This window comes from Engraulis encrasicolus, chromosome 18 (assembly GCF_034702125.1).
Source record: "Engraulis encrasicolus isolate BLACKSEA-1 chromosome 18, IST_EnEncr_1.0, whole genome shotgun sequence".
NCBI lineage: Eukaryota > Metazoa > Chordata > Actinopteri > Clupeiformes > Engraulidae > Engraulis > Engraulis encrasicolus.
In genome coordinates this window covers 47,952,692-47,980,191 of record NC_085874.1, presented here as the reverse complement: position 1 = coordinate 47,980,191, position 27,500 = coordinate 47,952,692, and the positions used below count along the sequence as shown (strand labels likewise).

General features: G+C 45.0%; 2 protein-coding genes across 2 annotated transcripts in view; both read right to left on the bottom strand.

The window, feature by feature from the left end:
• Positions 1 to 4,697: 4,697 nt before the first annotated feature.
• Positions 4,698 to 13,801, bottom strand: slc30a1a (solute carrier family 30 member 1a). The gene is made up of 2 exons (XM_063223738.1): positions 12,781 to 13,801; positions 4,698 to 6,606 (listed from the first exon to the last, which is right to left on the bottom strand). Exons 1-2 carry the CDS (start codon positions 13,352 to 13,354, stop codon positions 5,510 to 5,512), a joined length of 1,671 nt encoding a protein of 556 aa, XP_063079808.1. The 5' UTR covers positions 13,355 to 13,801; the 3' UTR covers positions 4,698 to 5,509.
• A 246-nt stretch (positions 13,802 to 14,047) lies between these two features.
• The window catches only part of nek2 (NIMA-related kinase 2), a 13,694-nt gene continuing 241 nt past the window's right edge, over positions 14,048 to 27,500 (bottom strand). Inside the window, exons 1-9 of the mRNA XM_063223737.1 lie at positions 27,368 to 27,500; positions 26,220 to 26,437; positions 21,691 to 21,931; positions 20,856 to 20,938; positions 20,589 to 20,715; positions 17,692 to 18,049; positions 17,339 to 17,393; positions 17,107 to 17,180; positions 14,048 to 16,036 (exon numbers count right to left, since the gene is read on the bottom strand). The exon at positions 27,368 to 27,500 is cut by the window's right edge and continues 241 nt beyond it. Of these exons, the coding sequence (XP_063079807.1) occupies positions 15,810 to 16,036; positions 17,107 to 17,180; positions 17,339 to 17,393; positions 17,692 to 18,049; positions 20,589 to 20,715; positions 20,856 to 20,938; positions 21,691 to 21,931; positions 26,220 to 26,437; positions 27,368 to 27,463 (1,479 nt within the window). The 5' untranslated portion in view covers positions 27,464 to 27,500 and the 3' untranslated portion in view covers positions 14,048 to 15,809. The remainder of the gene's footprint in view (positions 16,037 to 17,106; positions 17,181 to 17,338; positions 17,394 to 17,691; positions 18,050 to 20,588; positions 20,716 to 20,855; positions 20,939 to 21,690; positions 21,932 to 26,219; positions 26,438 to 27,367) is intronic.

Genomic DNA, 27,500 nt, shown 5'->3' with positions numbered 1-27,500 from the left:
TCAGGGGGTAAAGTGTGACTGAGTCACCAGGGCCCCACACACAGTCCGAATTATGAAAATATATGCCTGTCTCCCTGCCCGCCCGCCCAACCGTCTGCCTGCTCGCCTGCATGTCTCCCTGCCCGGCGGCCGTGGCAGCAAACTGGTGTGTTAGCACCCAACAGGAGAGACGTGCCAGCACTGCACAGTACACACACACACATACACAAATGTGTACGCAGACCAGTAATGCAGTGCAAACTACCCCCACGCGTGCCCACGGACACAGTAACCCTGCACGGTGACCCTTAACCAGGGGGGCATCTCCGCAGAAGTTCGCACCAGGCTAGGCAGACAGCTGCTTGGGGCCCCAAGCCCTTGGCTGGTGAATATGAGCTCACACTTTGCCAGAGTAGTGGCACATTTCTTCCAAGTATTCACTCTTTTGACATTTTTCTTGGGGGCCCATCTGAGTCGCCTCTGCCCTTAACCCGCGCTCGCATACACATGCCAAGACTGATTTGCCACCACCTTGTCATCATTGCTTGCTGTTAATGATCAGTGCTCGCAAGATCAACCAAATTGATAGATTTGGGAGATTGTAAGACACCTGTTGTTGTGAAGGGTTTTAGTAGCCTATGTAGAATGATTTTAGTTGTTTATTTTGAAACCTATGCAACTCATTCACAAAATCTTTTCATATTTACGAAGTACTAAACTAATATTTACTGGTCTTATCAAACTCCAGTAAGTTTGGCAGCCAACTATGTTCACAATTGGTTATTCAAAATGGCGGACATGGAGAAGAAACACCTTTTCATGTATGAAAATATTAATAATTAGGACCTATAATAATCATATTAATAGTCCTTTATTCATACTTATTGTCTTTATACTAGACATTTTTATTCCTGCATACTTCGTGCCTATATTTTAATATCACATTTTTACGACTGCACGACAAATCCCAAGTTACCATAATAAAATGAAAACAACACCATGTGTGCACTTAACTGTACCAAACAGTCATCTTTAATTCACAATAACACATATGATCGAACATATAATATATTCATATGTATATATTTATATATAAAAACATATCGAGTGACATGGTATTTATATAAAAAAAAAAGAAAATCCCCAACATTAAAAAAAAAAAACTGAGCCATCCCATTAACAATGGACAAAACAAAAAATAATACTAAAAACATGATGTAATATAAAATAAAAAAGACGACAGGAGCAACTCAGTCATGGTGGGGAGTTGGAGGTTATGGGGAAATGGGAAAGGTCCAAGAAATCTGCATCGCTTTTAAAACGTCATGGGGGATTGCTAAGTACATAGGCTAGTTAAGTGATAAACCAGGCTTTGTTAACCTACAGGAAGTGGTAAAGCTGCTAATAGATATACCTGCAGGCATCATTTAGTTCAGAAGATGAGGCCTCCAGGCTCTTCTATTAGATGATTTACGTACCTCTACCTCAAGGTCAACTTAACCTGGTTTACTACTGAACCAGCTTCTTGGTAGTATACCCCCCTGGTCTTCCCTAGTTTGCATACATTCACCTGTTAGTGCCTACGCATGCATCTACCAATCATCATCATTAACAACAACAACACACACATACACACACACACACACACACGAACAAACAGGACTATTCACACCGTCGTGTAGGACATTAGCGGGAGAGACAAGCCCCTTTTGATATATAAACCACCTCATGAAGAAAAAACTCATGTCACAGCTACCAGATCCTTTGGAGTGGATAGAGGTGGAGAGATTCATAAGTTGACTTGATTGATTTTTAACTCCTACGTCAGTAGACTTATGCCTCTTTTCCACGGCCAGTTTTCTGGTAGGCCTACAGCGGGACACAGCACGACTCAGTCGCCACTTTTTGCTTTACGATTGAGCAATGTCGTGCCTATTCGAAAAGCAAAACGTCTCGGCCGAGTCGCGCTTTGTTGAGCTGTAGGCCTACCAGAAAACTGGCAGCGGAAAAGAGGCATTAGTAGGCTTTAAAGTTACAAGTCCTGCGAGACTGGATTTTGATACTTCTATATAAAAGTAAAAGCGTCATTCCAGCATCTCTGGAAATACGCTAATTTCCCACTCTCCCTGGACGCTAATAATTGTGCTTTACCCTCCCCCCGTTCATCCAGCAGTTCTCAACGTCTGGCTACGCCTCCAACCTAGCATGTCATCTAATCACTAAATTGAATGGAACCAAGTACCGTAGCTAGCTACTAGCTGGACCCATTCACTTCAATGATGCATGCTAAGCTAGCTTGGAACTTGAAGTAAATTTAAACGATTTTCAACACAAGACGACCAAGTTTAAATCATTCCACGTACGGGTATCAACAAATACAACAAGAAAGAAACGAGAAGTAAGAAACTCAGGGCATCGTAAATGCCCTTAATCATTAGGTACGGTGGAACACATGGGGTAGGCCTAATAACATGAAGGCCTAAGTATGTACTATAGCTGTATAGCTTACATGTTATTACATGTTAGAATTACTGTATATCGAACTCACAATATGTTTTTTTTGTGTATCTAAATGCCAAGAGTGCCTTTGGCCTCAGTTCAGCTCTTTGCCTCAATGGAAGAATTCATCACTTTGGCAAAGTATTATGAATCCACTTCATAGTACATTATGGTCATTATTGTCATTATGGTTAGTCATGTCAGTATATGTTAGTAAAAACATAAAATATATGACGTAATAACATGTACTACAGTTGTACTTGAATGTTATCACACCAGTTATTCCACCGTACCTAATGAGCAAGTGGAATTAAAGCCAAACTCCCCATGAACCATCTCCATCTCATCAATTGTCTCGGGGAACATCACTTGACTGAGAATGTCTGGAAGAGCAATTATAGAACGGTTTGTTTGTTTGTTTACATGTATGGCCAAATAAGCAGCTGTGGCCAGTACAGGTAACAAAATTCACTTCAAGAGAAAGGTAAAGGCCCATGATATAACCCGCATTGGAGGTGGGAAATGAACATAATTCCAGAAATAGTGAAATGTCACTTTAAAAGGTATAAAGTCCTAGCCTGGACTTGGTAAGGTGTTGGCACGACAGGCAGAGCTCGTGAATTAACTTTTTTCATCACCAGCCAAAATGGGTGGTAGTTTATCTTTCTAGCCAAACACACACTCAATAATGGGTTGAAGTGGCTACTAGGAAGTTGGTCTTTTCTACCAGCCAAACTGACGTTTCACCAGGATTTGGCCTGTTGGCTGGTGTTAATTTAGAGCCCTGTTGACAGGTACAAGTCCTAAACTACTGGCTTGGACTAGGCAAGGTGTTGTGCACAAGAAAGGGAATGAGTATGGAATATGCAGCATGCCTTCTGTATTTAACCGACGACTTGTATGATGTTTGAATAAAATCCTGAAACACAGAGACACTGGCCAACTGCAGCACCAATGCCATGTGTGCAAGCCGCGGTGGGTAGCTAACTGTGAAAACTAAACATTCACCTTTGGCTTGCTACTGTGTTGGATTTGACACAACTGTTGCGAATTTAGTTGACGCACGCACTGAAACCCTCCTGTGGACAAAGCCAAGTCGAAGAACAACGCTGTGTCAGTGTTTTATTAGCAACGCTTCGATGCGGTTTCCATGTTGTTTCAATGTAGTACTTTGTAGTTGTAATATCTCAGAGGCTTCTTCTCCAGCAACGGTGGGGTTTTTGGTACTGAACTTTTGAGAGACACTTGTTGCTTCAGTGTCTAACGTTTCAACCCTTCTCCTACGTCTGGTCCGTAGCCAGAGCTCCGACTGGCGAGAAGCTTCCAGCAATCTGAACAATTAACATTAACGCCCCCTACCCATCCCCCACCCCCTGCACACGCGCGCACACACACACGCACGGGAACACACACGCACACAAACCCAGTGCACTACTAATCCCTGTAGATTTTCAACAACACCAGTTCTGTCACCACTAAAATGTGATGCACACACACACACACCAGCACAGTTGCACAGATAACATTGTGATGAAGGAAAAACAAAATGAATAAAAGAACCCCCCCGAACAACAGTACAGATACGGATACAGACGAGAGGCTGGTTGCAAGGCATCTGAATCGTTTGAGAGTTTTGTTTTTTTCCTCCCAGTAAAGATGAGTGAGGTTTGCGAAAGGAGCAAAAGGTCCAAGAGTTCTGGTTCTGAGTCCTGGTTGAGATTCTACTGGTAATAGCGGCACTCGGACCACACTAAGCATCAAAGCAACATGTCCACTGAAGGCCAGAGGAGAGGAGAGGCGGACATTAATGACCTTGGGGCAGACATTAATGACCTTGGTTGTGGTAGAGTTCTGGAGGGACTCCAAGACCTCTGATTCCCGAATACAAAGGCAGATGAGTTTTTTTCTGTTTGTTTCTTTCTGAAAAATGTCCAGTTCTTTGCTTAAAAACACTGTACAGCATAGATGTAGTGCATGTTTATGTGAAAGTCAGGAGAAAAAAGATACTTTTTTTTTCGATTTCCATGGCTCAAAAAAAAAAAAAAAATCCCAGCTAGATTCATATAAAAGCCTATAGAAACAAGATTGTTACTAATAACTTAAATACATAAATTATGAATATTATTGTTTGAGCTAAAAACAATATTAAGATCAAGAAGGAAACTGGGGTTGGGAGTGGGTTAAGTAGAAGAGCAGGTTAAGTAGAAGAGGGGCATTTCTTTTTCTTTTTTCGTTAAATACAGAAAATTCTAGAAAATTGGAGTGGGGGCAGGGCTGTGCTTGGTCGATTCTGCGAGCTTGCTTGGGGCTCTAAAGAAGACGAACAGAGAATAAGAAAAGAGAGGGGGAATAAAAATAAGCAAAAAAAGAAGAAAGGAGCGCAGAGGAAAGAGGGGAAGGTGAAGGACAAGAAAGAGTCTTCTCCCCCAAGTTGCGCAAGAAGGAGAAGAAGAAGAAGGAGAAGCTTTGGCACGTGGCAACACCTACCGGACGAACGTCACGTCACGTCACGGGCACGGCACAACGCAGCACACACACAGCTAGACACAGACATGCAGCTTGCCCACTGTGGGGCTGGGAAACCGTGCACACACGCACACACACACACTTTAACACGTCTGATTATTCAGTAAGTGTGCGACGTGCATGTGCATATGCTGTATATGTGTGAAAATAAATGTGCATGCATCTGTGGAGGTCCTCTCTCAGGTGTGTGTGTGTGTGTGTGTGTGTGTGTGTTATGCTGCCAAACACATTTCACAGCCTTCCAGTGTTTGCTGTCATTGTTGTTTTTCTTTTTGGTACAAAGCAGTGCTCTCATCATCACTACTGCCCTCTTCTCTTCCTGATAGCTGGGCCTTCAATTCCACATTTTTTCAAAAAGGCGCCAGCAGCATCAACCCTCTCTCTCTCTCTCTCTCTCTCTCTCTCTCTCTTTCAACTTTCTCCTTTATCTTTTCTCACCCTCCCTCCTTCTCTCCATCCAGCCATCCATCCATCCATCCATCGATCTCTCTCTTTCTCTCATTCTTCACAAGGATGACTCCGCCTCGCTGGTGACTACCACTTGACTGGGATCTGCGTCCGAGTGTGCTGCCGCCAACGCTGACGCTGCTGTGACTGTGACCCCGGCTGCTCCTGCCGCCGCGCTCTCCAGCGACTCGCCGATGACCTCGTGTGTCGCCGCGGCCGCCGCGACCACCATCTTGCTGCCTCCCTCGGCCGCCTGCCTTCCGCCGCTAGCATTGGCGTTAGCGTTAGCGTTGCCGTCCTCGGGCCCGCCGCAGCACAGCTTGGGCGCGCACTGCGTGCGGCACGACAGCTCGCACAGCGAGGCGCGCGACTCCGAGTTGACGGTGACGAACTCGGGCTGCACGGTGGTGGCGTGGATGCCGGCGTCGTGGAAGCAGTCCTTGATGCGCTTGGCCACGTCCATGTACGCCGTCGGGTCCTGGCACTTGATGTGCGCCGTGGCGATGATGCGGCTGCCCGCCAGCTGCCAGATGTGCAGCTCGTGCACCGCCAGCACGCCGTCCAGGTTGCGAAGGCGCTCGCTCAGCTCCGCCACGTCGATCTGCTTGGGCACCGTCTGCAGCAGGATGAGCGCCGACTCCTTCAGCAGCGGGTAGGTGGTGTACAGCAGGATGGTGACCATGATCACGCACAGCGTGGGGTCCAGGTACAGCACCCAGCACGGCCCCGCGCGCGTCACCAGCGTCGACATCACCTCGCCACCGTGCTCGTCGCCACCCATCATCTCCAGGAGCAGGCTGCTGTTGCCGTCGCCGGCGTCCTGCTGGGGCACTTCCACCAGCGTGTGGTTGAGGTGCAGGTGGTCGGAGCAGTGGCTGTGCGTGCACTGGTTGACACAGGGCGTGCCCGGCTCGCAGGGCTGCCAGACGAAGGTGAAGATGAGGGCGTTGACCACCACGATGACGGAGCCCAGCGCGTCGCCGAGCACGTGCAGGAAGACGCCGCGCATGTTCAGCGATGCCGAGTCGTCGTGGTGATGGTGGGCGTGGCCGTGGCCGGCTTCCACGGCGACCAGGTCGGACTCCAGCGCCTCGTAGGTGCCGTTTGGATGGCTCCCGTTGTTGCCTCCCCCGCCGCCGCCACTGGCATCCTTACCTGTGGAGGAGGGCAGAGGGCAGAGGTCAGAGGTCAATAGTCATCACAGGGGAACTATTACACAGGGGAACCAGTACACAGGGGAACCATTACACAGGGGAACCATTACACAGGGGAACCATTACACAGGGTACTGAGTGACAGGGGGGTGGGGGTCAGTCTCACAGGGGAAGCATTACACAGTCAGTCACTGCAGGCATGTTCTAACTAGAATGACCTTCAAGCTTTGGCACCCTCTACACACATACTGTACGTTCCCATAGTTGCGGACACACACACACAGGGTCACAAACATACACTGACATCTATGGAACAAGTTAATAACTTGGCTCCCTTTAACTCAATAATTAATTGCAAGTCCTTCTCTAGTGTTTTCTTGCATAATATGGCCAAGGACCTGGGCAGGGAATCGAACCCGGGTCAGCCACATGGCAGGCGAGTGCCCTACCTGTTGGCCACAACAGGGCCTGACCACACAATTTCACCCATGACAGTGACAGTCACACAAAAAGGACGGTGTCATTGTCCTACAAAATGCAGGACAAAATGCTGATTCAGCAAAATGCTTCACCCAAACCAAGTCCCCAGGTGTTGGCTACACACTGTTGCTAAAACAAGAATGTTGAATTTCTGCTTTTGGCACAGAATGTTATGAGGCAACAGGTTACACTTTACGTGGGAGGATGTACCACTGATTTGTTTCTTGTCATTTGTAAACGATGGTAGAACAAAATGTTTTGTGTTCCGTTCAGAATTTGGCTGGCGGCTGGCGTTAATATTACCACATCATTAGTCATTTTTAAGTTATCGTTTCTGTACGTAATGCAATGAAGAAATGATTAAATCGCAGAGTGCAGAAGACCTACCCTCTTAAAATGTGTTTGAGAAGTGGTCTACGGCAGGGATAGATGGAACCAGAACAAGGTTATGACTTAGAATTGAGGTTACGAAACCAATGCAGTAGGGCTGGGCGATATGGAAAAAAACCCTATATCACGATATGGATTACTTTATATTACAATAACGATATAGATCACGATATGTCACAATTACGTACTGTTACGTTACTGTCTTTATTTTGTGGTGTCGCAAAACCACGTTTCTTTAAAATGGATCTTTTTATTGTAATGTTTACAGTTACACAAACTTATAGTGTGTGTTGTGACAACATGATATGTAATTAAATGATATTCAATTGTATACAACTGATAAAATTACTATCACGATATAAACGATATAGGAGAAAGGTATACGATATACACTTTTATATCACGATAACGATATATATCGTCATATTGCCCACCCTACAATGCAGTGTGCATGCGTTTTCCCCGACACTTTTGCAGGAGTGAAATACAACACAAAACTCTGAGTCGGAGCAACATACAGGGGTGATAGTGAAAAAAAATCCTGAGCCTGAACTTTTTCCCCTGCTCTAACGACAACGACAAGATACTGCATAGTGACGTAAGGTAGGCCTATATTTTGATACATTATTCAAACATTTAATAGCCTGTGTATGACCATTATTCAAGCCTGATAGTAGAAGAAAACCCTGCACCTGTAACACTTTCTGAGATAAGAATAACCTAATGGCTAATTATTATCAATGTTTTTATTTTTGCAAACTCTGTCAAGCCTGAAATCAGGCATGGAGCCTGAATACTATCAGCCCTGAACATATTGTTATGCTCTGAAGTGAACTCTTTAAGAAGTAGGCCATACTTCCCAAGTCAGCAGGACAGGAAAGGACACAGCAGAAAGAGAGAGAAAGCAAAAGAGAGAAGGAGAGAGAGAGAGAGACAGAGAGACAGAAAGACAGAAAGAAAGAAAGAAAGAAAGAAAGAAAGAAAGAAAGAAAGAAAGAAAGAAAGAGAGAGAGAGAAGAGAGAGAGAGAGGAAGGCCTGTTTGCCTTCCTTAAGTACCCCGAGGACAGGAATAGATAAGAATGCTGTGTGCTGTGTTGTGTTCTCTGTCTCCCAGCGTCTGGGAACTGTCTCAGTCCATTTGGGAAGATTCTCATGCGTGATCCAGGTCAAGGTAGTCAACGAGGGGGCATTTCTCAACTCTTGGGGTGTAAACCACAGCCTCCATGACGATACAATTCGATATAGATTTCTTAAGGCAGTGAGTCGATTATTTTCGATACTTAAGAATGCTCCACGAAACGATACGATTTGATTTTTTCCATTTACTTTTCCACTTCTTTAATGCTGTGGAGCTAGGGCATTAGGCAGGGGCCAGCGATTCAAATATTTTCGATACTTAAGAATGCCCTACGATACGATTCGATCGGTGGCCATAGGATTGATGCATCGATACATCGATTAAAGGGACACTGTGCAGGAAATGGTCAAAAAAGGTACTGCAACTATGCTGCTCATTGAAACTGGGCTGCCTATTGCCAAATTTGGTCTTTACATGAACGTTTACTAAGTAATAAACAAATATTTTCTATTATGGTCCAAGTACAGTCTTTTTTGCAGCTAACAATGGCTATTTTTGGAAATTCAAAATGGCGGACCATGGAGAAGATCCCCTTTTCATGTATGAAAAGAGTAATTTTTCCAGTCATAATGAATACTTAGAATTTCATGCTTGTGGTAAGTATTTATGAAAAAGGTAACATTAGTGAATGGGCAGCATGAATTCTGGAAATAAACAACTAAAAATATCACACAGTGTCCCTTTAAGTATTATTTACATCCCTAGTCCAAACCATAGTTGCTCACTGCATTAGCTACTTTGTTGATCGCAATGCAGTTTCCCATTGGTAACTACCCAAGTTGCTAACTGGCTAGAAACAACACATTTGAAAAATGCACCCCAGATGTAAATAAGCAGCTACAAGACTTATTTTAAGAGTTAGCATCACCCACTTCCCTTGACGAACAATTAACAATTTGTCTAATTTAAATGTGGAGAGCCATTAGCCCCTGTAAAACGACAAACATTACGGCGATGGTCTATCTAGGCTGAGAACAAGTAATGGTATTGATCGAAGGGGAAGGGGCTGCGTTGTGCAGTCTTACTTTATGCTGCTGTGGGGAAGAACATATTAGCACCACACTGCACTACACTGCACAAGCCTGACTGCCTCTACCCTAGACTCACACTCACACACATCACCTAGTAATGGCTTTACACACACACAAGAACGCATGCGCGCATCTCCTGAATTAGTGCACCGCTACGTTCTTGTAAGTGAACCAGGTTCACACAGTCTCTCACTCACTCACTCACTCACACACTCACACACTCACACACTCACACACTCACTCACTCACACACTCACACACACTCACTCTCACACTCACACTCACACTCACACTCACACTCACACTCACACTCACACTCACACTCACACTCACACTCACACACACACACACACACACACACACACACACACACACACGATGAGTCAGTCTACCACCCCCTCACATGAATGCACGAGTACATGAATCAGAACATAACAAGGATGTGTGCACCCGCTCCTCAACCATCAGGCGCGCGCGCACACACACACACACACACACACACACACACACACACACACACACACACACACACACACACACACACACACACACACACACACACACACACACACACACACGTCAGCTTGGACAGTGTGGACAGTGAATCAAAAGCAGTGTGTGTGTGTGTGTGTGTGCACTAGGGATGCAAATTATCGATTAATTCATTAATCATTAGTTGATAGTCTTATCGATCAACTTATGATTAATTGATAAGCGGTGCTTCCCCCCCGAAATCTCAATGTTTCTCGAAGAAAAAACTACTAAATCTCAAAAAAATTAATTACAATTTGAGATAAAATACCACATTTAAATTATTTCTATTTCAATTCTTTAATCCAAAGGTAATTTAAATATTCACACTATTCACACCCCTCTTCACACACACTCTTCATATGCCCATTTCACCTGGGTCTCGTCTGTTGAATTATCGATTAATTGCGATTAATGTTTTTTGATCGATTAATACATTGATCGATTAAAGTCGATTAATCGTTTGCATCCCTAGTGTGCACGTGCCACTCCAGTGACCACATTGCCAATCTCCTCCATGCCAGCTCTCATTCACCGCACACATAGACACACACATAGACACACACACACACACACACCTCTAGATTCAATTAACTGGCACTAAGCTCGGCGGTAGCACAGCAGCCGAGGCGAGACGGAGCCGTTAAGGCAGCACAGAGAGAGCTGCCACAGGAGGAGGACAGAACAATAACTCATTACAACACTAATGGCACAGCACACACACACACACACACACACACACACACACACACACAGCCTCCCCTCACCCTGACACTACTCACACACCCCAGACTACACTACACACACACACCAGACTACGCTGCACCCCCCCCCCCGACTACACACACACACACTACGCTGCACACTACACACACTGACTCCACCACACACACACACACACCGACCGACTACACTACACTCAACCTCCCCTCACCCTGATTACACTACACACACACACACACACCCTGCTGACTACACTACACCACCCATCACACACACACACCTCCCCTCACCCTGCATACACACACACACACACACCCTCCCCTCACCCCAACTACTGTACAGCCACCATAACCTACAACCCCCATTACTCACTCACACACAACACAACACAACACAACACAGCACAGCACAACACACACTCACACGTCCTGTCTGCCTTTCTATTTTTGATTCATTATATTCATCCTCATCATCAGCCTTTCAATGTGCATCACATTCAATGATGGAACAGCCACCTGTATCTAGGTGCCATTCTGAATAAATGGTGCTGATTTCTGACACCACAGGACGAATTGCTAATAATGCAGTAGGTTTGGCTTAACCCATTCTGTCCTGGAGACACATATACAGGTTTTTCAGGATTTTGAGATTTTAGCTGTTAACTATGTGGGTATGTTAGAGCTGAATGAACACATTACAATGCAAGGGGAGGGTCTTGGCTTTTAAATGTAACTCATTTCATGTTTGTATGTGCTTCAGAGGCTGAGATATTTAGGATTTAATATTAGGAAGAGGGCACCCTTTCCCAAAAAGGGCTTGGGACAAAATGGGTTAAAGTGCAAAACGCTCAGCGTCGTCAAAGCTTATGTCATGACTGAACGATGCACTAGACCAGTGATGCCAATTAACGATTATCGACACTTACACCGTGACACTGAACGACACTTACAAGTTATCAACTAATCTGATGACTTGTAAGTTGTCATTGTGCATGTGAACTCCAAAAAAATAAACGGCTGCTGGCTCTTTTGAAACAAGCTTTTACATAACAGTGGTATGTATTCCTGCACGGTTGAATGAGAAACAGTTATAAGTAATCTTATCTCAGGTCGTTTCGTTTACATGCTGATAGCTGCCGATCATTAACACAAACATCTCCACACCTGAGGCCTAGAAAGTTTATCATTGCCCCTGGAAAGTAAAAGACAAGTCGATAGCGTTTGGGAAAACAGGACTATTTGCCCAGGCATGTTCCCGTTAACTTTAAACGGACTAGAATATAGATTAGGTTATTCTCTTAATCAGCTCAAAAGAGGACTGCACCTGCCTTTCTCGCCAAAGAGTTTCCACACACAATCTACGACGGGGAAAAAAGACAGACAGAGTCTATGGAGAACAGCAAGCAATCCCACCACAAGACAAAAGCAGAGCTCTAGCGTTCTGGTGGGTTTTGCACACAGTACGGTAACACCCCCGTGTCATTCCAACCTCTATGTCCTTTGAAAAGGAGTTCTCTCTCTTTTCTGTCATTCAATTTGCGCACGTTGCTATGTGGTGCGTGCGCAAAATAGATCCTGTGGTCATCACAGACGATGGGAAGAACCAAGAAAATCGCTGGTCATAATCTTCCTCTGACGGAAGAGGGACTTCGTGAGGTAGGCCCTACTGTAGTTAGTTCTAGGTGAAACTGGAAGCAATCACGACGAAATCACAAAGACGAGTCATCTAAGGACAGCATATTTGCTGTGGCTAATGGTCACATTTCACTAATAAATGGCCCTGTATTAATGACCTGGGGAAAGGAAAGCAATGTTTTTTTTTCTGCCAAGATAAATAGCACTGACGTTTTAATGAAAAGCACAGGCGAACCCCCCAGCTTACCATGTCTACTGGCATTCACGCCGTTTGGACTGGTGTTATGATTCCCCACCAAGTTATTGGTCTCTTCGCCCGAGCCGCCACTGCCAGGCGGCCGTTCTGACTTGATCCTTTTATTCTTCTTCCCACCGTGAGAGTGCCCTCCGTGGGAATGGCCGTGTCCCCCTCCGACGTGCCCGAACAGACACAGCCCCAGCAGGTTTACCAGAAGCCCCGCCGCCCCGACACCGATGACAACATGCGGTCTTTCAATCTCATGTGGCTCGGTGAAGCGCTCAATGGCCTCCAGGATGATGGTAAAACACAGTGCCGTCAGAAACACTGCGTTTACCAAGGCGCCCATAACCTCGGCACGAATCCATCCGAAGGTGTTTTTGTTTGTGGCTTGTGTCTTCTCCGCAAAGCGGACCGCTACCAGAGCCACCACAAGCGCTATGACATCCGATAGCATGTGAAAGGAGTCCGACAGCATCGCAAGGGATGCCGTTATCCGACTGACCACTACCTCCACAATGAAAAATCCAAATGTCAGTAACAGCATACATAGCAGCCGAAGACGGTTGGGCTCACAAGCCATCTTGCAGAGAAATTCTTGAATTCTTCGCTAGCTAATTAGCTAGCTAGCCTCTGTGCTAGCGTACGATACGTCGCCACACAACAATGAAAGCGAATGAAGCAAGCCCTAACGAGCAGGCAGTATCTGCCCTGCAGCTGGCTAGCTATATGCTGTTCTCAACAGCCTTTTCTAAATTAAAACTCACGAATGTATCGTCATCTTCGCCACATAAAAATCTGTGTCTTCATACAGAAATCCAGCGACGGCAACAACCTCTTATAGTCTGCGATTCGCAAGGTCCTGTGTGCATATTCTGTGGCTCATCGCTTTGCAGACGGGTTGAAACTTTGCACCCGAGCCGGGTAAACTTTCCACACGGAACAAGGGATCTCTCGTCGACACGCCCTGGCGCTCCGTGATTGGCTGTCAAATATGGAGCGTCATTCGTTTTGTAGTAGTTTTTGGTTTTGAATTTTTTTTAGATGCATAGTTGTTGTTTTTTTCATTAGACTGTGAAACATTTGTGTTTAAAAAAACCACCCATTTTCTATTTTCAGAAAATAGTAACAAAATAACAGACATTTCTGAACTGGAGGAGAGAACTTTGTGTCGTTGTGGTTCATTTGTGGGTAGAATTCTGTGGGTATGGAATTTCACTTAGACCACATTGAAAAGGGTAAAATGTCCCAAATAATAAAAACAAAACACACCACATGAAAATCTTTAGCTGCCTTTTATTAAGAACCAGAAAAACAACAACAATTTTGTCCTGCAAAGAGTTCTTCAATCAGTCTAGGGGCTAGATAGGTCGCCCTTGCTTGCGAAACATCCCAGAAGTGAAATTATCACTCACATGATGGCAATGTGAAATGGGTGGAAGTGAAAGTCAAAGACAGCAAAAAGTAACACAAACACACATCAGCGACGTGGAGAGCAGTAGCCTAGAATTTCCCTCTCCAGATGCACTTGAGTGTTCCACTTTTCACAAAACTTTAAAATGTCAGGAGTAAGGATTTGGCATTTATTAACACAGATACACACAAGCAGCTTAAAAATGCCCCATGCTGCAACCACTCGCACATGAGCATAAACACACTTGAAAAAACTCTCAACCAATAAATACACCGCACACAACTTGATGTGTCATTCGCCACTTTTCCATTTGACAGAGAACAAGGAAATATGATACATTAACAGAAATTAGATACCTACTAAGGCAGAACACAAAAGTGAGATCAGTGTTTAGACTATTAACAACGTAGCATAAGCTACAAAGAAATGTGTTACAGCAGTAATAATTTAGAGGTACATTCAGTCTTTTGAGGGCACGGGACGGCTTAAATCCCTTCAACATAATACACACACACTTTCAAATTTTCAACAAATTATCAACCAACAGAGTCCTTGCACCCTCACACCTCCAATTTCCTTTGCCAACGACCTCTCCGATGTGTGGCCGTATGGTAATCTTCTCAAGATTAGCCATGTGTTCTGGAGAGACTGTGTGTGTGTGTGTTGAGGCGGGTGGGTGAGAAACGCTTATGATCAAGAAATAGCCATTGGGACGCGTTAATGGTGATCACCGCGCATCCATTTCAACACCACTCAATTCGGTCTCATCGCATCCACACCCTCCAGAAGAAAGCCCACAGTGAGAGGGTCTTTAGGGTGTTGCCCCCGTTTGTGGGTTTCGGGGGGTGGTGTCCAAAAAACGGTCACTAGCAAGTCTTGTTAAATCTGGTTTCGTTCATAAAACATAGTGTGCCATGTTATAAACAAGTTAACGTATCGGACTGCGCTAGACCAAGGCTCCATTTCAATCTCCATAGCACCTCCAGTCTTCACCTATTGCTTGTGGCCTTGTGATGTGAGGAAAGAGGTCATTGATGAAGTCAAAACTTACTTCAATATATGCAAAAGCACAATTCAAAAGGTCATTTATTTCCATTTGCAATCGGGGAGTTAAACGGGGAAAAGTCCCCCAAAAGATGCTCTGCCTAAGCTTAACAGCGGGGGAAACTTCATCATGGAGGCAAGAGGCCCGCAAGCCAAATAAAAGGACGGGAGGTAATTGTTTTGAGTTGGAACATCCAAAGCCACACTAACACCCTGGGTGCATTCCAAAATGCACCCTCCCGTCCTCGGCCTAATGCTTGCGGCCTTGTGTTTTGCTGCCTGCCTCTGTGGAGAAAACAAACAAGTTTCCTAGTCAGCCTAGCCACAACAACTTTTGGGGGACTAGTCTTCATCCACCACCCCGATTGCCAATGAGAAAATGACATTAGAATTGAGCTTTTTGAGAGATATTGATATACAATTCTGTTGTCAGTGACGACATCGATCATGAGGCCGCAAGGAGGCAAGTGAGCAAGGGAGGACGGGAGTCAGTCAGTCTGTCCGCATATTAGAAAGAACTCCCTCCTCTCCCGGCCCGGCGCGGCGCGGCCCTGCCAGGCTTGGCGCCCGGCTAGCTAGCCTATCGGATGCCCAGGATCTGCCGACTCTTGAGCTGGAGGGTGCGCTCTGCCTCCCCCAGGGCCTGGGCTCGTACGTGGGCCGCCTGCAGCCGCCTCCTGAGGGCCAGGCCCTCCGCTGGCTTCTCCCCCCTCGCGGCCTTTACTGTCGGAGCCACGTTCTCCTTGCTCTCGCCGCCGGCAAAGTGGACCTTCTTTTTGCCAGGAGAGACGTTCTCTCCATCACCGTCTACACCGCAAAATGGAAGAAAAAAAAAAGAATCAAAGAGTTGCATTTTGACTTGATAAGATTTAGAATGCTTTAAGATTATCCCATGCACAATCCAATGCAGTGTGGGCTCAGTCATGTTTGATTCATATTGCAAACTGAACAAAAGTATTCAGATAAGGTTTAAATCATTCATTCTGACACCAGCCAAATGTTTAGTGTTTGGGACTGATTATTTTACTTTGTGATGAAATGAGCAGCGGTGTCCTGCTCTGACAATAGGAAGAGTTTGTTTTGTGTGTGTGTGTAGTCAAGTATATGTGACCATTCCCATGCTCTCACATCGTATCTTCATATCTGCTGTAACAGAATGAAATCTAGGTTTCATAAGCCCCTTCATATGCATTTACATCAGCATAGAGATTGTATGTGTGCGCGCATGTGTGTGTGTGTGGTGTGTGTGTGTGTGTGTGTGTATGTTAATTTATGTTCCTGCCCCCAATCCCACAATAGATCCCTCTGCTTTATTTAAGAAAACAAACTGCTTGAAAGTGAATGTGACAGTGAATGTCAAACTGTTCCAAGTGTTTAAAATGGCAGACATAAATGTGGAAAATCATAAATGATCAGATTTTGAACTGCAATTTGTTGAGTTCATCTGGTCAGAAATACTTTGCGTTATGGGTTTTATTCCTAAAACATCAGCAAAAAATGCCGGTTAAATGAAGCCATTTTTGGGAAAAGGTACCGCCAACCTATAAAAATCTACATATCTCAGCCTCTGAAGAACATAAAAAAAACATTGAATAAATTGCATTTCAAAGCTAAAATGTAATTTTCAAGATGAATCGCAATTAAAAAAAATAAATCATTTGACAGCCCTAATAATAAATATGCAAAAATGTAATAAATATACAAAAATATGGTAACAATTTAACACTTAAAAAAACACTTAAAAAAACCCCACAAAATGTACACACATTCAAAGACAGACTTAAAACATGAAGAAAAAAAAGCCAATAAATAGTAAAGAGACAGGTGTCAGGTGTTGAAGTAGAGCGGGTCCAGAGGCAGTCGTCTCTGCTCCATACCTGGAGATCGAGAGAAGGGAGACGGCGCCCTCTGCTGTTTCTGCAGGGCATGGATCCGCAGCAGACTCTCTGCCCTGCAACGCAATCAAAAATAAATATTAAAAGCATGTCAACATTTTCGTATTTAATCTTTGTAGAAAGCAAAAACAATATTTCCATTGCACAGACTTGTAAACAGTTCAGATCAATTAGTATAGCTGTATTATTTGGACAAAACTGGTGTAAGACCTACCTGGCCATTTTCTCATTGCAGAGTCGTTCACGAACGCACAGCTCTTGCTCTCTCCCTGAGGACCAGAACAGGGGAAGGTTATTCTATTAGTGTCCATCAGGAGCTGAGGGGCTCATTCCATATCTCCCCAGTCAACACCAAGTACGTGCTGGGATGGAGAGAGCCTCTTAGCCCTGGTGGTGTTCCCCTCAGTGCCTGTTTGATGGCTGTCTCTCTAGCCCCAGTCAGCACAGGCACGCACGCACGCACGCACGCACACCAGTCCCTCCTCAGGCCACTTAATAGGCACCTTCTCAGCTACGTACAGCACACACACACACACACACACGCACGCACACGCACGCAGAACTTACTCTCCAGCCTCTCCTCGCGGTGCTTGATGGCAGCCTCCCTCTCTCGCAGCACCTGCTCCTTCAGCCGCAGCTCGGAGGTCATCGCCACCCCCGCCGGCATCGCTCCTCCTCCTCCTCCTCCTCCTCCCACGGCCGCGCTGGCTCCACTGGACTCTGGTGGAGCCGTGGTGCTGGTGGTGGTGCTGGTGGCGGCGGGGGTCCTGGGCCTGTCCGGGTCGGCCGGCTGCGGCTGGTCTACTGTGGAGCGGCGCCGGTTCCGAGCCAGCTGGGCCTGCTGAGCCTTCCCCTGCTCCTCGGCAACCACCTCCGAGATCAGAGCGCTCTGCAGGATGGACTCCACAGACGGGCGCAGGTAGTCCTAAAAACGCATCAATAAACACTATTAACACGCTAAACTCAACAAACGTTAAGGGAAACTGGACGCGGGTACGTAGTCCTAAAAACGCATGAATAAGCGTGATATAAACACGTTCAACTCAACAAAAAGTAAAGAAAAAATGGGTGCAGGTAGACCTAAAGACGCATCCTATAAGCTTTATATAAACACGTTCAATTCCACAAACGTTAAGAAAAACTGGGCGCAGGTAGTCCTAAAAACATACAGTATTATAAACGTATTAAATGCGCTTAACTCAACACACGTAAAGAGAAACTGGGTGCCAATTCCAGAAGAAATTACATAAGAAATTAGTAGGGCTGTAACGATACACTCAACTCACGATTCGGTTCGTATAACGATTTATGACCTACGGTTCGATTTCACCCCACGATTTCACATTATAAAATAAAATTAGGAATAAAAAAAAAACTATGATAGTTTATTGGTAGAATATGTTACAAGAGGCTAGTAATAACTTTAAAAAGTTTAAATATCATAATGATGATGATTTGAAGCTTGGAAGCACCATGACTTGTTTTTTTGGACTGATGGGTAACAAAAGTTTAAAAAGGCCATATCACGATACTGGCTCCTTGTATCACGATACAGTATTGTGAGTCTCTATATCGCGTTCTCGATTCGATACAATATCGTTACAGCCCTAGAAATTACAGTATGTCTTCTTCTGTATTCATGTACTGTATGTATGTATGTATGCTACTTGACACCTTAATTTCCCTCGGGATCAATAAATGATACTCTACTCTACTCTATATACAAGAACAAAGTCTAGGGGCAGTCGTGGCTCAATGGTTAGAGCACTGGGTTGGCAACCTAAGGGTTCCCGGTTCAATGCCCAACCGGACCACGGCTGAAGTGCCCTTGAGCAAGGCACTTAACCCCCACACTGCTCCCCGGGCGCCGCTCAGCAGGCCGCCCACTGCTACGGACTAGTGTGTGTACTTCAATGCGATTCACTAGTCCAAATGGGATAAATGCAGAGAAAGAATTTCCCCTAGGGGACCAAAATTGGCTCCAATTCAATCTCCAATCAATCCAAATACAGTAGCTAGGAGTCCTGAAAATGTACACATTCATCAGGTGATGGCGTTCTATCCACCTTACATCCACAGTTCCAAGGACAGGTAGCGCCATATACTACTGTATACCACATATTACTCCATGTTGGAATAAAGGCCTTTTATACGTTTTGGACATGAACTGTGCCTTGGATTCTGTCCCTTCTAAAGACGTACAGTTTTCCCTACACCATACCTTCTCCTGAGCACTGTGGATTTTGGACTTTGGTTTTCTTTTGTAAAAGTTGGTTCTTTCACTTGACATAACTGACTTCCATCCTCCATTTTCCTCTGGAAGAATATGTAAAACTAACCATCGAAATAGGTCAGGTAAAATGTCAAACTTTCACAAGTCTGCTAAAAAAAGGGAAAACAAAGAAAAGAAAAGTAGTATATTTGGGTAGTCCTGGCAACACGCACATAGGAAAGAGTCAATGAGAGAAAGAGAGATAAGAGGGTTGTCGACAACTGACACACAAACGCCCCCCTCTACTGATGGAGCAACGCCACACCACCACACACAGGACAGGACACGACACGGGGTTATCTACTTGCACAGGTGTTGAGTTGCCATGGCATATTTGCGATAACATGATTGAGTAACCCACTTTTAACGACCGTGTTCTGAGACTTCCCCACGGCACGTGATTAACAAGGACTGCCTTATGAAACACACTGATATGTTTTTAAAGTTCTCCATGGCCCAATCAAAATAATTGGAAGCATATCAAAACATCAAGCTCTGGAGTGATACAGCACAATTTAACATTGTTGGTTTCTGGGAACATTATTGTCAGTTTCATCCATGACCCTTATTCAAAAGAACTAGAACGTTCTAGTTTCAGCCAGGAAACCCCTTTCAATCCTTTCAGGAAGATTTCCCCCCAGTTCTCAAATTGTACTCCCACAGAGCCCCCATAGAACTGTGTTTAAAATTCAAATTCGGGATACTGAATTGCATATATATATATATATACTGACCGATATATATATCGGACCGATATTTGTGTTTTTTAAGTGCATCGGTATCGGCCGATACACGTGTGGTTTTGGCCGATACGCAATATTTATTATTTTATGTTATTTGGGCTTTTTAAAAGCACCAAGACACTTCATTTTTGTATTACTTGATTGTTAGACATTACTTGATTGTTAGAGTGGGTGTTCAAATATTACAAGCTCTACCTCAATTTGATAATGATAAATAAATGTTAATTTTTAACTTGAGACCTGGAATATTTGTCATTTTTTAAACTTTTTTTTTACCCACCAAATATCGGGTATCGGAAATCGGGTGTCGGCTGAGAGTGATGGAAAAAAGAAATTGGTATCGCATCGGCCATTAAAAAATCTGTATCGATCGACCCCTAATATAAACACGCTCATAGTCATTGGGACCACCCTTATATTATTGTGACCCTTATTCAACAGAATCAGACCTTCAAATTGAGCATCCTGGACAGCAGCGTGTTGAGCTCCTCTGAGTAGCGATAGGGGATCCGCCTGAACTTGCCCTCTCGAATCTTCTCTGCCAGGTCTTTCTGATTGTATGCCATAAAAGGAGGCCTGAGAGAGAGAGAGAGAGAGAGGTGGAGAAAGAAAAAGAGAGAAATGAAATCACAGGAATTGCTCAAGTACATGTCTTGTGTACCGTATGTGTTTGTACGAGGGTGCATGTATAGGAGATTACAATGAGGGCCACTTACGAAAGTGCGCAGAGCTCGTACACGAGGCACCCCAGTGACCAGATGTCAGACTTCTCGTTGTAGGACATGCGGTTCATTTGCTCCTGAGCAGAAAATAGAAACAAATAAAAAGATCACATTATATGAATATGGACTCAGGGTCCATATTATGCAAAAATAAAAAGATCATATTGGTGCTTGTTACGATTCGACCCCTCTCCCAGATGTCCTACGTATTGGAAGCACACATCACCACACGCCGCTCACTACCAGGGGCTTGCAACAACACAAGGGAACCATAAAGACAGACTGCTTCTGCATGCATCATCAATGTTATCGGGGGGTCAATTCTACATCCCTGAACCTGAACCCAAAAAAGGCAGCCAGTCCGCCCAATCAAAGAGGCAGAGAAAAGCAGTAAGAGGCTGTAAAAGGGTCAAAGACGTGCAAAATGGCATTGTCATTCAGTGTAACGTATGCCTTCTGCTGACAGTAACTGTAAAAAAACATGACTCTTTTTATTTATTTATTGTTACAGGGAATTCATGAAAGCCTCGGCTGTCTGCCAAAACAATTTAAAACAATTTTAAAATCATGTTTTTTTGCAGTTACAGTCGGCGGAAGGTGTCCGTAACACTGAATGACTAAGACGTCTTTGACCCAAAAGCACTAGCAGTGGCGGCAGAGACAATCCTGCCCTTAGAATTCTCTTTAGTTTGACACTTTGCTACTTTGTTATCAACGTCCAAGGTTCAAAAGCGCAACCTCAGTGTGTGTGTGTGTGTGTGTGTGTGTGTGTGTGTGTGTGTGTGTGTGTGTGTGTGTGTGTGTGTGTGTGTGTGGGGGGGGACCTCACCGGCGACATGTAGTACGGCGTGCCCACAAAGGTGCGTGCGAAGCTGGTGTCGTGGTGGAGGATGCGCGCCAGGCCAAAGTCGCCCAGCTTGACGTTCTGCCGGGCGTCCAGGAAGATGTTGGCGGGCTTGAGGTCGCGGTGCACTACGGTGCGGCCGCCCTCGCTGCGCCGGTGGCACTCCCTCAGGGCTAGCGAGAGCTGCGCCAGCACCCGCAGCACAAACTCCTCCTCCAGGTACTTCCTGCATCGGGACAACCAGCACAGGCAGAGGCAGAGGCAGGAGGAGGAGGAGAAACAGGAGCAGGAGGAGGAGGAGGAGGAGGAGAAACAGGAGCAGGAGGAGGAGGTGGAGGAGGAAGAGGCAGAGGCAGGAGGAGGAGGAGAAACAGGAGCAGGAGGAGGCAGAGGCAGGAGGAGGAGAAACAGGAGCAGGAGGAGGAGGTGGAGGAGGAAGAGGCAGAGGCAGGGGAAATCAGAGGCAGGGGAAAATCCGAGGCAAAGGCAGAGGAAATCAAAGTTTGTAAAAGCAGTGGTGGCAGAGACAACTCTGGAGACTTGGAGAATGAATGGAGTTCAATGGAAAGTCACGCTCGTAAAGGAGACCGGACTTGATTCCACTTAGTTGCATTGGTGGTGACGCATCTTACCCTGCACACAGCGTCTTACCCCACACGCAGGGCCCCAAAGGACAAAACACTGATAGCCGCGCACATCCACACCCTCCCCGTTTTTTGTTGTTGTTTTTTTTTTAATCAGCTTTGCAGTTCGCAGTTAGCCTGATTATCATCGACTTTCAAATCTCTTTGATCAAATCAAATCTCTTTCAAATCTCTGACCAAGAGCAAGCATAATAATTAACCAAAGAAGGTGGATCTAACAAGAAGCGTCATTTTGTTTCCTTTCCGGTATCCACTTTATGTCGGGTGAACGCCCCTTTAGGAGACCTTGGTTAGGAGACCTTCGGAGTCCTGAGGTTGAGAATCAATGAAGTCCCCTTAGCGCTGTAGATGGCGGTAGCGCACGTCTTGTGCAAACACCTCAAAAAGAGAAGAAGTAGGGGACAACGCCCCCTTAGGAGACCCAACTTGAGCACACGCTTTTGCATTGAGTGGGCGTGTTTTGCGTTATCTTGGTTTGATTCAGTATTTTTGAATTAACATTTCCCAAACGGCATGGTTGACCCGCCTCCCTTGGTGTTCCCGATTTTTTGGGTGCTCAGAAATTACTTGCATTGTTCTTGGCCTGACTAACTGCAATGCTTACGGTGTTGCGCCACTAGGAGGGCACGAACTGGCTAAGTCGCAGTAGCCAGGCTACTGACCATGCCGTTTGAGAAACGTTAATTCACCTTTCGCAAAAGCCACGCCCCCTAGTTATTGTTGCTACGTCCGTCAAAAAATTAGAACCAGGCACACGCTTTGGCTGCGTTTCATAGGAAATGTGTGTAGCCTGCACTTCTTGTATGGGACTGCACACGCTGATTACGAAGCCATATTCAACTGTGAAATACAACAACTTGATGATAGCGATGTAATGTCTGTAACCAGGACATTTTGATGGTGCTTGGTGTAAACTGGGGCATTGCAGCCGTCCGCCAAGACCTTTGACGGGCTTTGGGCACACTGCGCAGCTCTTGGGCAGTCACACTGGGCGTCTCTCTTCTGTTCACTTTAATGGTTTTAGTTGACAGTTAATATCTTCATAACAGGGTTGGAATAAGCGCAGCCCCATTTCAGTGTTACTTTTTTTTTGCTGTCACACTCGACGCATATAGGCCTACACAGACACAAACCGGGAAGGAGAGAGGGTGGGGGCTGCTCCGTGGGCTGTGTATTTGGCGCATATTAAAGGGTTTATGAAACGAAAACAAACTGTCATTCCCATTAAAGCCTTGTTTTTTCTGATAGCATCGGTGAAACTTTGAACCCAATCATCCTGGAGGAACTTGTGAAAATGGCAATTCAAAGTGTGAATTCTGTGAAATTTGGTGTGACTAATGAGCTGGGCTGTGACATCAAAGAGGAGAGTCCCTGGTTTGCTAGTATGGCGATCTGAGAAAACAACACACATTTGATGGACCCACATCTTATAAAGGAACCAAAATTCTGATACAAACATCAGCGAGTCGAAAAACCACACATCCAACCTCATGAGAAAAAAAAAAACAGCAGCACAAATCTATTTCAGAGGCACTGATACATCTGCAGAAAGTGACATGTCTGACAGGCGAAGTGACGATTGTTGACCTAGCCTGACAGTTTGTTTTCTTAATGGTTACGGTGGCTAAGGGCGCTTTGCCATGACCCAAAGATGACATGGCGTGTGTATTTGTTGATAAATGGGGTGCATTTTTAGTCAATTGCGCGATATAGTGTGCTTGAAATGCATGTACTGTACATGCAAAAATATTATCAACTAGAGAAAAAACGGAGGTAATAGGCTGTTGGAGCAGCCCCGAAATCCTAAAAAAGAAGAAGAGAGAAAAAAAGTAGGCCTACTCTATATGCATCTCCGTTTATTCGCTAAGCAGTAGCCCAGTCTGTGAGTTGGCTGTCCTCGACCGAGAGCACCACGGAGGCTGAAGCGTGGATATCCCAAAACCAATTTATTGACCAGTTGAATGGCAATCAACAAAAAGTGCATATCCCGAGAGCATTTGCACCGGTTTGGCATGTAATGTGCATTACCCTTTCCTGAAAACAACATACAAAGCAGATGGACAAGGTAAAACGTAGCCTAAAGCAAAGCAATGCACGAGCAGTTACAGGGGCAGTTTCAGTCTGCACGCCGGCGATGTCAATTGTTGGAACTGCTTGAGACAATAGCATTCTCTTCAGTCCAACCATGCCCGTGATCTCCACATTTGTGGTGAAGCACGAGGGGTGGAAATGTGCAGAGCACAACAGTGAACATGAGCTTGCTTCAAAACCACGCCGGTGTGGCAGCTTTTGTGATATGCACCGGAATTCTCATCCACATGTACATCTGCTTGTACGAGGCTATGGCAAGCGATGTGGGACAAATGTATGTCAGGAAGCGAATGTCAACATAAACAGAGATTACACAATCTTCGATATGGTCAGCAAATGTTTTGGGGCTGTCATTTATGTTATGCCTACACTTTGGAATTAGATCAGAGTCTTGTTGTTACACAGGCATATTTGATTTAGCCCAACTGTACCCTATACTTAACTTTACTCAGTCTATCCTACAAGCAGATAGCCTACAGGGCGGATGAGAATCCGGTGCATATCACAAAAGCTGCCACACCGGTGCCTGCGTACGAATTGGATCCACAGAGCCCTTGTTTTAGCCTTCTCCACAGTTGGCCACAGTTCCATCATTCTTTACAGAAGGGAACTTGTGCAAAGATATTCCTTCTGTCAAGTAGCCATTTTTGCAGCTGGCACCGTTCGGCCCTCCAGCAACACACTGCTTGACACTGCGCTTTGGTTTGGTACTAGCTGCCATTGATCTGAACAAGGTGGAATGAGGTGAACTCCCCCCTTTTATGTCACGCATATCATTTGCATAAAATTTGCATGTCACCAAAAAAACGAACATAACACTTTTTGGGAACGTTTTAACATGACTTTTAGGACAAAATATCACCCAGACAATATTCTCTTTTATTCACAAGGCTTAGAACTTTCAGAATCTGTCCCGGAAATGGTCAAATTCCTTTACTTTGTTTTCGTTTCATTAACACTTTAAACAACGCAACCAGTAGTTTCCCAATAAAATTTGAATCATAATGCCGTGAATCCAATACTATAATATCATATAATATTATCCTTAAGCCTGAGTGATGCATTGATTATTTGTTTAGGGTACGTTTTCTGACAGCCAAGTGCAAGGGGAAAGGGGGATTATATTAGCAAACAAGACGATTGCACAGTTAGCCTGCTACTTTTAAATATGATCACCTGGAGCTAATAGCCTCCACATGGCTTAATCCATCCCTGTTATCAGTCCGCTTGAGGTTTTTGCTTCGGGAAAGTGAAAAAACGAGGTCCTAATCAATCTTCAGATGGTGTCGGACCGTGACGGTGCCATAGGCACACGTTTTATGTCTCCCTAAAATCGCAGGTTTTTGACGGACCTCCGACAAGTTCTACACTCCTTAGTTACCGTTGCTGAGCTCGGATTGGTTGGCGGCCGTTTGTGGGAGGGGTTTTGCGAAAGGCTAATTGTTATGCTCTAGGTCAGACCAAGTCTCAAAGAGATTTGAAAGTCAATGATAATCAGGCTAAGGTCGCAGGGCATTTTAAAAGGAGTTTTATTTGAATAGGCCTGTTCTGTAGTGCTGGGCATATTCTCTGGTGTTCAAATGATGACAACACATAAAACCTACAGGTGTCAATCTGAAGAACAGTATCAAAGGCCATAACCCAAGTCTAGTGGTGGACCAAGGTAGGCTGCGTCCAGGTGTGTTGCAGAAGGGTCAGTGTCATGATGTGATGTTGCACACAGCTTCTGCTGTGTAACATTCAAACCAGGTTTAAAGGCCAAAACGAAAACAAGCGCACCTGTCCTTGATGCACTTGCTGATGAGGCTGGCGAGGTCTCCCCCCTCGCAGTACTCCATGACTATGTAGAGCGTGGAGATGCCGCGGTCGATGATGCGGTCGTGGTAGCGGACGATGTTGGGGTGCCGCAGCTCGCGCAGGAGGTTCACCTCCGACACCAGCATCTGCTTCTCCGCCTCCGCCATGGTGCCGTAGTCCAGCTCCTTCCACACAAGAAGCTGAGGAGCCAGATGATTAGATTAGATTAGATAAGACATTACTGGACATAGGACATTGAAAAGGCACAACAACAACACCTCTTTTTAATGTATGTTCTATGCATGTCTTCTGTTGCCCATTCTTGCACTTTATATGTGTGTGTATTCTAGGTACTCTAGGTGTTATGCATGTGTACTGTCTATGTCTAATTGTCTATGTCCACACCTAAAGTCTACTGTATGTCTATGTCAGCATGGGAAAGTAAGAAACGTAATTTCAATTATTGTATGACCAGTGCATGTAAAGACATTGACAATAAAGCTGACTTGACTTTCTTGATTTGATTTGATAACTTTTGTTTAAGGTAGAGTTTATTTGCAGTCATATGAGCTTCACTCATACAAAACATTCAGTACATTTAGGGCACACACACAGCACATACAAGCAACCCACAATGAACATGTAAACCAAAAGTAGCCTAGTGCATCCTGCAGCGAAAAATGCAGCTTAAAAGGCAGCAACATTGACTTAAATCACACAACATTGACAAGGCATTACTGTGTAGGGTGTATGTTTGGTTGGCGGTCTACCTTTGCCAAGTCGAATATCTGTATATCTCAAGCGTTGTTCTCCATGGTAAACGCTCTTTCGCGTCACATTAAAAGAGAACATGGCTGCGCACATCAAACGTTTTGCATCACGGTATGCATCAAGTCGAACCGCAACAGCTGATGGTGACAACAGCTGATGTCTTAGGTTAATTGAATTGAATGATACTTATTCACTATGCCAGTATTGGAGAGAGGTGCAAAACAAAGCTTGCCCTTTGGGTTGCAAAACACAGCATGCAATGTGTGGACCATGCACTGCTAACTTATTTACGTTAGCAAGAACTTCAGTGAGTGTGCACAACATGCTGTCCAAATAGCGCAGCATAGCAAACAACCTACCTTTCCATCAGATTTCCTCCGAATTTTCTGACATTTTCCGTACGATCCGGATCCTATTGTGTACAACACCTCATAATCCTCAACACGAGAAGGCATGTTTCCTTTCTGGCCAAAAGGTGGGCTAGTTAATCAA